Below are 11,433 nucleotides of genomic sequence, written 5' to 3'. Positions count from 1 at the left end.
GTTCCTACAGATAATATACAAAGGGAAAGGTCGTGCAACAGTCTCACTAGTGTACACAGCGCTTTATAACCAATAGTCAGTCACAGTGACTGAATATCTGTCAGTGCAGCCTCCAGCTCTACAGCGCCGTCCATACAGTATGACACAACCCGCACATTACAGGGGACGCAGCAGCAGCTGTAGCACCACCGCGCGGCAGGAGGAGGAGCTGCGCCCTGTGCGGCCACTCGTGCCCTCAGCCAGGCTTGTCTGCAACGCTGCACGCTGATTGGACGAAACTCGTCACGTGCTCCCACAACCAGGAAGTGAATGGTGCAGCGGAGAGCAGGTGGGAGGGATAGAGCGGCGAGTAGTGACAGCAGCTGCTGAGCAAGTGAGAGCAGGGCTGGAGGACTGACTGCTGCTACTGAGGAGCTATGGAGGACAAGATGGACACTGGGTGAGGAGACACAGCTCCTGTAGCCGGCTGCAGCCCAGTAATGGCTGACTATATATGTAGTGCTATACTACGTGCATAGTATATACACTGCTCACCTTTCTACATACAGTATATGGTATATACACTGCTCCCCTTATCTTTATAGATTTGTGTGATCCTCTATTATAATGCATATTATAATCATACAGGTGTGGTCTGTATGTGCTATACATGGAGTGGTCCTGTATACTGTGCAGTATGTGTCCTGTATACTGTGCAGTATGTGTCCTGTATACTGTGCAGTATGTGTCCTGTATACTGTGCAGTATGTGTCCTGTATACTGTGCAGTATGTGTCCTGTATACTGTGCAGTATGTGTCCTGTATACTGTGCAGTATGTGTCCTGTATACTGTGCAGTATGTGTCACATGGGTAACACCCCCCTCACATTGTGAGTTGCAAAATGGCAGACCCCCCCCCCCCCCCCCCCCCGACCCAGGAAAGTGCATTGCAAACGCACCCAGTATACGTCTATGGGATCATGTGACATTGCACATCTGCAGTTTGCAATAGTCCTTGTTACATACGCCTGATACTAGAATACGCCGGCACCGCACCATGTGGCATATCACATCAGGGTGTCCTGGAAACTGGCACCGAATCACGTCTTGCACTTACTTGCTAACATTGGCAAGAGCGTTCAGGGAGGATTGGCAGGACTGATCACTTTTGGGTATCGTCCATCTGCCTTGTTCATGACTTGGGAAGAAACTGTCTGTCACTCCCCCTTTCTGGACATGACTGGTACATAAAGTACCCAGGTTACGTACACCCTGGCGGATGTGGGAGCATGCTGTCAGCTCCCAGAGATTTGCCAGCATTTCTTGGAGTCCAGGAGGTCATCCCTTAGCTTTCGTCGCCTCCCAGACTTTTCGGGAGAGTTGTCAAGTATCATTTTACCTGAGGTGTCACCATGGTTTATGCGCCCTAAAGGAGTTGTCTCACAAGGAGTCTTCTCTTTATCCAGTTCAGCAAATACATGTTATTGTTTGTATAATGAAAAGTTCTAGCATTTCCCAATATTTTTTCTGTATCAATTTCTCACAGTTTTCTAGATCTCTAGCTCCAGCATTCACAGTGGTCTCTTCCCCGGGCTGCTGGTCCTTTCTTAATGCACTACAAAGCCCTTCTTAGCCAATCAGATGTATCAGTGTAACTTCCCAGTAACTCACCTGGAGGTAGAGACCAGCAGGGGCTCAGTAAGCTTTGGGGCTGCATCAGAGGAAGGTAGGTGGGATGCCTAATGCAGTGCATGTAGCCCCAAGATCAGGGATAGGCAACCTTTGGCTTACCAGTTGTTTAGGGAACTACAATTCCCAGCATGCATACTTGGTCTGCTTAGGTTAGACCAGGGGTAGGGAACGTACGGCTCTCCAGCTGTTGCAAAACTACAACTCCCAGCATGCATACTGGCTCTGCTGTTCTGGGAACTCCCATGGAAGTGAATGGAGCATGCTGGGAGTTGTAGTTTCACAGCAGCTGGAGAGCCAAAGGTTCCCTACCCCTGGGTTAGACCATCGATATTAGATCTTTGGGGACCAGTACCTGGGACCCACACTGATCAGCTGTACCGAGACTCCATGGCTTGTAGTAATGTTATCACTTTGGGAGCTACGCTGCTCCCTCTCCATGCAAACTGTAGCGGCGAGTGTGTTGCCCCATAGATTTTAATGCGGCAGACCTGCAGTACCAAAACTTGCCACTACAGCTGTGCAGCTCCTAGAGCACTGTATTGGTACAGCTGATCTCCTGGGGTCTTGGTTGTCAGACCCTTGCAGATATAGTAGTAGAAATTGCATAACCCCTTTTAAAATGGATGCTACATGAAATAATAAAAAAAGCTATCAAATAAATAATAAAAACAAGTAAAATATTAATTTCTCTATAGGATGCTTTGCTGGTGTCTAATATTATCCTTCTGCCTTGTTCACTAGATCAGGTCTGTAGTGTTATCCTGTCATTGATAATATACGTCACCAGCTGAACTCAGTAACCGGCTGTGACTAGAGGGCGTGGGGTCATTGACATAACAGAGGGTTGTGCATCTGCTGCGCTCAGTAATTCCTGTCGAAGTGCCAGTCTCCTGAAATAAACTCTCTCGTGTCTCTGATTGTTGCAGCATTAATAGCGCCGAGATGGAGGACAATATGGACGATACTGAAGTTGTGATCGTTCCAGAACTGCACGTATTGCTAGAACAGGACCCTTACCTGAGGCCGTATAAGAAGGACTTCCAGAGAAGGTAAGGAGCTGGCGATTCCAAGCAACCTGTTCTCTTAAACAGTTTTGGGCTAGACATGGGAGCAGACAACTTCTCCAAAGCCCCCTGATACAATGTATAGAGAAACTACAGACTATTCTATGTAATATATAGAATAATACAGAGCTTGATGTAAAGACATTGCACCACTCTGTGTGTTAGTTCTTTATCTATTTGTATTTCTTTTTTGTCGGTGCTTGTAGATTTGGCTGAGGGGGCCTGTGTCACCTCTAGGATGTATGTAATAGGCTAAGAAAGGTCACACTTTAAATTTGGGTTCAGAACAGAATTTGCCTTAAATATTGTATTGTACTGGAGCAGAAACTTGGGGTTCTCCAGCTGTTCCCAGACTCCAAGTTGCTGTATGTGACATTTTTGATATCTGTTGTCACCATTATGAATCTTTTAAGAAGTACAAGTGTTAATTGCTTTATTTTTGTCACAAAAGACAATATTTGGTGTGACCTTTGCCCTTTGCCTTCCATCAGTTCTTCTCAGTACTTGCAGACAATTTTTGAAGGAACTGGGCAGGGAGGTTGTTCCCGCCATCTTGGAGAACTAAGCCCAGATCTTCTGTAGATGTTGCTTGCTCCAATCCGTCTGTCTCTTCATGTCATCCCAGACAGACTGGATGATGTTGAGATCAGGACGATCGATATCTGTAGGGGCCATATCCTCACTTCCAGGACTCCTCCTCTAAAGGGCGAAGGTCACACCGAATATTGATGGCCTTTAGATTTTTCTTTTGTTCATTCACTTCCTTTGGTTATGTTACAAAAATAAAATATTAACACTTCTATTTCTGAAACCTTCTTATTGTGCTGCAATTTTCCCCATGCCTGCCTAAAACTTTTACACAGTGTGCTCAACAGTAGATTGTGCCTCCTAGTGGAGACTGAAAGTAGCCTACATGTACTTTGTAGCTCTGTAGCGGAAAAATTGGGCTATAATACAAAATGAATATATAATATAAAAAGATAGATTACAAATAGAGTCCGCCTAGAATTTTGGACATAAAAAACGACACCATGATGAAGTTACGCTTACTTTCATCTTGCAATAATATTAGAACCAAATGCAATGTAGTAATTCCAGGAAAATGCATTGAAATATGTTAAATAACTGTTCTGCTGAATTGCAATACCAACGTACGTGACCATAAAAGAAGAAAAAAAAAAAGTAAATTTTTCTGCCGGTATCTGACACTCATTGCCACAGGCCTGAATGAATTGACAGACTCAGACACAGTTGATGGTGTAACTTTATGTTAAGTTGTAGATGATGTAACAGATATGTGAGGCCGTAATCTTATCTAACAAGATTATATCTAATCCTGTGCACATAGTGAGTAGAGATTTAGGCAATAGTGTCTGCTCGCTGGGGTCCAACCTCTGGGCTCCCTATTGATTGGGTGAAAGGGGACTAGTAGTTCTGTAACTGATCTACACTATGTGATCAAAAGTATCTGGACACCTGACTGAAAATGACTTATAAGTTTGTGGCGCCCTCCATTGGTAATGCTGGATACAATATGGTGTTGGCCCACCCTTAGCCTTGATGACAGCTTCCACTCTCGCAGGCAGACGTTCAATCAGGTGCTGGAAGGTTTCTTGGGGAATGGCAGCCCATTCTTCACAGAGTGCTGCACTGAGGAGAGGTATCCATGTAGGTTGGTGAGGTCTGGCACGAAGTCGGCGTTCCAAAACATCCCAAAGGTGTTCTATAGGATTCAAGTCAGGACTCTGTGCAGGCCAGTCCATTACAGAGATGTTATTGTGGTGTAACCACTCCGCCACAGGCCGTGCAGTATGAACAGGTGCTCCATCGTGTTGTAAGATGCAATCGCCATCCCCGAATTGCTCTTCAACAGTGGGAAGCAAGAAGGTGTTTAAAACATCAATGTAGGCCTGTGCTGTGATAGTGCCACGCAAAACAACAAGGGGTGCAAGCCCCCTCCATGAAAAACACGACCACACCATAACACCACCGCCTCCGAATTTTACTGTTGGTGCTACACACGCTGGCAGATGATGTTCACTGGGAATTCGCCATACCCGCACCCTGCCATCGGATCGCCACATTGTGTACCGTGATTCGTCACTCCACACAACGTTTTTCCGCTGTTCAATCGTCCAATGTTTACGCTCCTTACACCAAGCGAGGCGTCGTTTGGCATTGACCTGCGTGATGTGTGGCACTCAATCACCTGACCACGTTCGAAGTCTGTGAGTTCTGCGGAGCGCCCCATTCTGCTCTCTCACGATGTCTAATGTCTACTGAGGTCGCTGATATGGAGTACCTGGCAGTAGGTGGCAGCACAATACACCTAATATGAAAAACATATGTTTTTGGGGGTGTCTGGATACTTTTGCTCACATAGTGTATGTGAATGAAGTGACAGTGTGCGTGTTTGGCCGCTGATCTTTTCACTTATATGGAGCGTTCATCAGAATATTTGGTTCTCGTGGTCCCTGTGGTTGAACCTCTTGCTATCACTATTTATTCCCTATGGGAACCTGTCCAGTCCATTTGGGTCACTAAACCCCCATCTATAAGGACTTGTGCCTGGTTTATTGTTCCAAATCGTCCTGACAGATTCCATTTAAGTACAGCAGAGAATTGTCTGGAAAAAACAAAACCCTACCGTAGTCCCAATTTTATTATTTGCTTTCTTTATGCCCCTTTACTTACTTAGCACATATTCCACAACACACGTTGAGCACAGACCTATTCAAACTCTATCTCCAGTTTCATGGAAACTCAGTGGATCTGTTTGTAGGATTTTGGGGTGTTGGGGAAACCTACACAAGCCGATGTAGGACATGTGGACTTCATGTAGATAGTGATGCGCAGAGGTGGTTGTCCAGTTAGCAGCTCCCATTGCCTAGTGCCAAGATGATTTGTAACGTCCGTCACTTCTGTGACCTTTCAGATTTAGCTTTTTTGTATTTTTGGCACAGGAACTCAGCGGTCGCAGCCCCTGGGGCATTATTCAGCATCGCATTTACATAAAAGGATCATCTACTCTGAGTCCGGCAAAGCAAGCATTATGTTTGAAGCAGCTGCATATGGGTTTATATGGCCCAGAAAATACAGTCTGCATATTAGTTATATTCCTGGCCTTACAGTGTTAGTTATCTCTGATGTCAGTGGTGTAGTCTGGGCAATATTGCTAATACAAAAACTGTATCTTTCAGACTCTAAAAGACCGTGTGCAGATGGCCTTAAAGGGGTTGTCTTGAAGATAATTGACGGATAGGACATTGTGATCAGATCGGTCGGAATTCATCATGTGCCGATCAGCTGTTTAGTATAATAGGCATATGACCATAATCGTCTCTACTCCTATTCAAGTGAATCTGAGTGGGGCTGCAGTTTCATGCGCTACTGTAACAGTATATGAAATGAATGTAGTATACAGTGCACAGAGCTTCATATACCATAGTGGTGGCTCCAGAGAACTGCAGCCCCATTCACTTGAATAGGAGCAGGGATGCTTCTGGCCTTATACACAACTTCTGGTGGCCACATGTGCTGATCGGTGCAGTCACTGGGTATTGGACCCTGACCACCCATCTGATGGTGTTAACCCATGTTATGGACAAGTCAAATACATCAGTATGAAAGGGATTCTACCACTAAACCAACATTTTTTCTAATTACCATGTCAGACTAGCCTTAAGAAAGGCTATTCGTCTCTTACCTTTAGACATGGTCTCCGCGGCGCTGTTCCTTAAAAATACCGGTTTTAACCGGTATGCAAATGAGTTATTTGCAGCAATGAGGACAGACTCCAGCGCTCAAATGGCAATGGGAGCGTCCCCACTGGTGCCCGAGAGCTCACTCCAGCGCCGCCTCCATCTTCAGCTGCAACCCCGCCTCTTCTGTCAGTCCAACTTCCGACGCCTGCGCAGTACGCTCCTGTATTGAACTACAGGAGCAAGAGCGGCCTCTTTCTTGCTTGTAGTTCAATACAGGAGCGTACTGCGCAGGCGTCGGAAGTTGGACTGAGACGGAAGACGAGAGGCGGATTTGCAGCTGAAGATGGAGGCGTCACTGGAGTGAGCTCTCGGGCACCAGTGGGGACGCCCCCATCGCCGTTTGAGCGCTGGGGCCCGCCCTCATTGCTGCGGAGAACTCATTTGCATACCGGTTAAAACCGGTATTTCTAAAGAACGGCGCGGCGGAGACCACGTCTAAAGGTAAGAGCCGAATAGCCTTTCTTAAGGCTATTCTGACGTGGTAATTAGAAAAAATGTTGGTTTAGTGGTAGAATCCCTTTAAGTTCAGGTCCTGAACAACCCCTTTAACATCAATCTGATATTGATAACCTATTCTGAGTCCATTAAACCCTTTATTTACCTGCAGAGAAATTAGAGCTTGGACACAGAAACTGCAGCCCTGCAGGGTTATAGTTAGACTCTGTGATATTAATTACTAAAATGTCTCTTTTCTAACATTTGGTGAGATACGGCAAGTTATTGGGGTTAATTGTCTGCCACAACCTTCTGGATTATCTCCATACATCAAACTGTGGTGGTGGGTGCCAATGCCGCACGCTGCAGGGCTCCCCAGATACCCCGCACCACATGAGATTTTTCACTTGACACATCTGTAGATCCCGGATCATAAATAAGAGTCATACACTTCAATTACAACTTCAAATAAAATGGAATTCAGAATTTTACGACTTCCATAGTCTCTGGGGCCGGCTAGAGTAATAGCTAAAGGTTGAGCTGCTTATAGCAAGTAATTAAATATTTGGCAGGAGTTGCAGCAACAATGTGACTGGTGCCAGAGGCTTTATAAATGTTCATTCAGGCCTTATCTCACCGCAGCGTCCCCGGTGAGGCGGTATTGCTTTATGTACTGTATGTGCTGTCCATAGACTCTTATGGCTTACAGAAAAAGTGAAAAAGTTTACAGGTAAGTGTGGAACAAAGGTATACCGCTATTGCACATCAACGTTTTCGTGAGGGTCTGTTTTTGGAGTGGTCCTTCAATGGAAAAAAAAAAATGCAATTGTAGCGTGTTATGTGCTAGACATAACTAAAGGGGGTCTACCACCTCCAAAATCTCTTACACTAGGTGCACAATAGGGTCAACTGTCCGTTATTTTGGCTGTGAACCTAGCCATTTAGGCCAGGTTCACATGGGGTTTTTTGGGCCGGAACCTCAGGCGGAAGCCGCCTCAGGTTCCAGCCCAAAATAAGGGTAGCTACAGCTGGATGCTGGTGCAGTGCGCCTTCATCCAGTTGCACACTCTGCTCCGGGTTAGGCCCAAATGAATGGGCCTAGTCGGGAGGGATTGACTTCAGGCAGATGTCACGAGGCGACTCCGCCTGAAGAATGAGCATGTCTGTTCTTTTATCTGGGAACCAGAACAAACCGCTCCCGGAAAAGAGAACTGACCGGCTCCCTTTGATTTCATTAGGAGCCGTCTTTTTGGTCAGGATTTTGAGACTGATACGGCCTCAAAATCCTGACCAAAAATACACCGTGTGAACTCAGCCTTATGCTGTTACAGGGGTGCTTGGTAACACGGTGATCATACAATCCATGGGCCCTCCATGCCTTTATCTAACAGACCCCTATGGCTGCACCTGCCAGGGCTCCCATTTATACCTGCGGTGAACATGATTTTAATGCCTTCTTGTTCAATTGGAATCGGACAAAGGGCCCTAACCAGGAATTGTGTGGTTGGAAGAAGTCATGTCTCATGAATATTGGAAGTTAGGGAGGGGGCCTGGTGGGGGGGAAATGGGACCACAGGGCCGAAAGTGAGTAGAAGGGGGGGGGGGGGGACCGGATTGCACATGTGGAAGGGAGGGGGGGGTTAGGGTCACAGGTGGCTGGTGCTGGGGGAAGAGAGAGATGTAGGAGGTCACTGTAATCTCTAAATGGGGGAGCGGGTGGTGGGTAAGGGCGGGGGCGCGGGTAGCGGGAAAGTGGGGGGCCGAGGCGCAGCAGCGAGGCCGTGGCATCCCGACCCACCATCCTGTAGGAGGGGCCCGCAGTGGCCGCAAGGAGAGGGACGTGGGGGGCCACGGCCCGCACTGCAGGTGGTTCACGCCAGGGTCAGGGGGGCTGCGGATGAAGTCGCGGGTACAGCTAGTGTATATATATGCAGACCCCTATTTTATTATCAAAGTCCAGATTAGACTCCTAAATGAATTCAGAACTCGCATGAGACAAGAAACCAATCTATATACTTTCCCTTCCCAATCGTGGCTTTGTTTGGGATCTTGGGGCTTACTATGTTGGATGTCATGAGAAGGGAGTGTGGTTACCCAGCAGATATGTGCACAGGCCTCTCTGTATGATCATCATATTTTTTTTTTTTCTTTTATATTTTAGCTAAATAAAATTTCTGGACAAAATACACAAATGCATCTTCCTAGTAAAACCCAATCCTTCCTTTGGGAGCTCTTTGATGTAGACGCTACATGTCAGGGGCCTATTTAGGTCAGGTTGGTTACTTAGGTATTCATCATTGGAGTATATTGCTGCTTCCTGTAGGTTTTCGCCACCACAGACAGACTCTCCATTACTATCCATAGCTTATTTTTCACAGTATGTATTTCCTAAAATGCGATCCCGCACATCTATTGTTATCTTTCCTCTTTTGTTTTGTACTCTATATGCAAAGAACTTGCTGTTCTGTCCTAGTGTGACCAGGCGATGTATACTTAGCCGTACGTCCAACTCCCCTGTAGCGATAGCAAACCTTAACATTTATAAGGAGCCGCATGCAGCGCCGCGCAGCGGAAAGTCTATCCCAACCTGGTGCTATAACTATCCTGTATGATTGACTGTGTAGATGATATTGTTCACGAATGGTAAGCAGGAGTGACCGGACGCTATAAGTGTCATATTTGTGTAGGCAGAAGAGTGTAGCCATCAGCGGTGTTGCTTGAGGCCTTATACAAAATCGGCTCGCTGGTTGGGATTGCCGTTGGTCTGGGAGATTAGGATATGTAATACATTGTGGTTTACCTACCATAGACTGCTAGTCTAGGCACAATGATCAGCTCAACCGTGCGGATCCCCAATGCCTGAGATCAAGTGATCGGACTGGGCTGATTCTGATTTGGGGTCAGAAGAGCTGCACTTGCTTTTAGTAGATAAGAGGGCAGATCATTCACATGTAGTGAATACTGAGCCGCTCCATAGATTCGGGCACAGAGGGAATCTTTTCTCTAGCCCTCACTATCCCAACAATCATTGTAGTTAGTTTCAGTACCAAACATGCGAATTGGGCTCTGTACCGTCAGATGGGTGGTCCGTGTCACCCTGCTACAGCCTGGAACCGCCCAATTGACAGTAGAGAACCTAATTTAGCATATTTGTTGCTGAAATGAAAATTGAATTACTGTATATACTCAAGTATAACCTGAATTTTTCAGCACAGTTTTTGTGCTTAAAAAGCCCCCCTCAGCCACAATATCAATGTATAGAATCTCCCATAAAATAGTGCAAAAAAAAAAAAAAAAGCTTAAAAAAAATAAAAGTTCTAAATCCCTCCTTTCCCTAGAATACATACAAAAGTAGAAAATGACTGTGACACACAAACACATTAGGTCTCCCTGTGTCTGAGAATGCCCGGTCTGCTGAATATAGGGGATCTGCAGTGCTCCTGTTCCATCGGGAAGGGGTTAATAGGAGCAGATACCCTATATTCAGCCAGGCTTAATTCCAAGTGGAGGAAGAAAAAACAGTCCTCAAGCTCAGGGAAGGGGCAGACAGACAACCAAAACACCCCCTCCCCTTCCCCAGCAACTACTGCACCCAAAAACTCTGACCATTTTAATTTTTTAAATTCTCCAGTAGCTGCTGCATTCCCCCCCCCCCCCCCCCCGGCTTATACTCGAGTCAATAACTTTTCCCAGTTTTTTTGTGGTAAAATTCGGGTCGGCTTATACTCGAGTATATACGGTGTATATTAAAAATATTATATATGAATTTAAAAATTAAAATAAATTATTATTTATCAAATTATGGCTTAGTAACTGCACTAGAATCAGATGCGCGACACCTACTAAAGGATGCAAAGAGCTGCCGCAAGTCAGTTTCTGTTGCGGATTTGTCCAAGTGAATTTAATGGTGAAGAAGAAACCCATATGCTTACGCTGGGTTCACACCTGCGTTTGGGTTCTCCGTTCTATGGTTTCCGTCTTCTGCATGGCAGAAGACGGAAACCATAGACCGGGTCCCGCCGTGCGCGGCGGTGAGCGTTTTAGGCTCTCCGCCGCGAAACCGGATTTTTTTATCCGGACACAGAGTAGTGCATGTCTGACTCTGTGTCCGGATTATAAAACCCGGTTTCGCGGCGGAGAGCGCAAAACGCTCACTGCCGCGCACGGCCGGACAGCTTTCTCACCCATTCAAATGAATGGGTGAGAAAGTCTGCAGGTTTCCGTCTCCTGCCTGTGTTTTAGGCAGGAAACTGAAACCTAAGTACGGAGACCGGGCCGCAGATGTGAACGAGTCCTTAGATTAAAAAATAAATAAACAACGTGCCATGTTCACACTTTGACTGTTCACACATGTTGACTTATTTTTGAGGGCTGGATACCAAAGACTGGCAAAGGACATCATTTATTTTTCATACTGATGCCCTATCTACAGCACAGGTCCTCAGTATGTGATCTGTGGGGGGTCTGACAACTGGACCCAGCACAGATCAGCTTGGTGC

The 11,433-nt window shown here is 46.1% G+C and overlaps 1 protein-coding gene across 1 annotated transcript in view; it reads left to right on the top strand.

The window, feature by feature from the left end:
- Positions 1-313: 313 nt before the first annotated feature.
- The window catches only part of GBE1 (1,4-alpha-glucan branching enzyme 1), a 115,566-nt gene continuing 104,446 nt past the window's right edge, over positions 314-11,433 (top strand). The window contains exons 1-2 of the mRNA XM_075263547.1: positions 314-439; positions 2,598-2,720. Of these exons, the coding sequence (XP_075119648.1) occupies positions 417-439; positions 2,598-2,720 (146 nt within the window). The 5' untranslated portion in view covers positions 314-416. The remainder of the gene's footprint in view (positions 440-2,597; positions 2,721-11,433) is intronic.

Source organism: Leptodactylus fuscus, chromosome 2, assembly GCF_031893055.1.
Source record: "Leptodactylus fuscus isolate aLepFus1 chromosome 2, aLepFus1.hap2, whole genome shotgun sequence".
Lineage (NCBI taxonomy): Eukaryota > Metazoa > Chordata > Amphibia > Anura > Leptodactylidae > Leptodactylus > Leptodactylus fuscus.
This window is presented reverse-complemented; position numbering and strand designations above follow the sequence as displayed.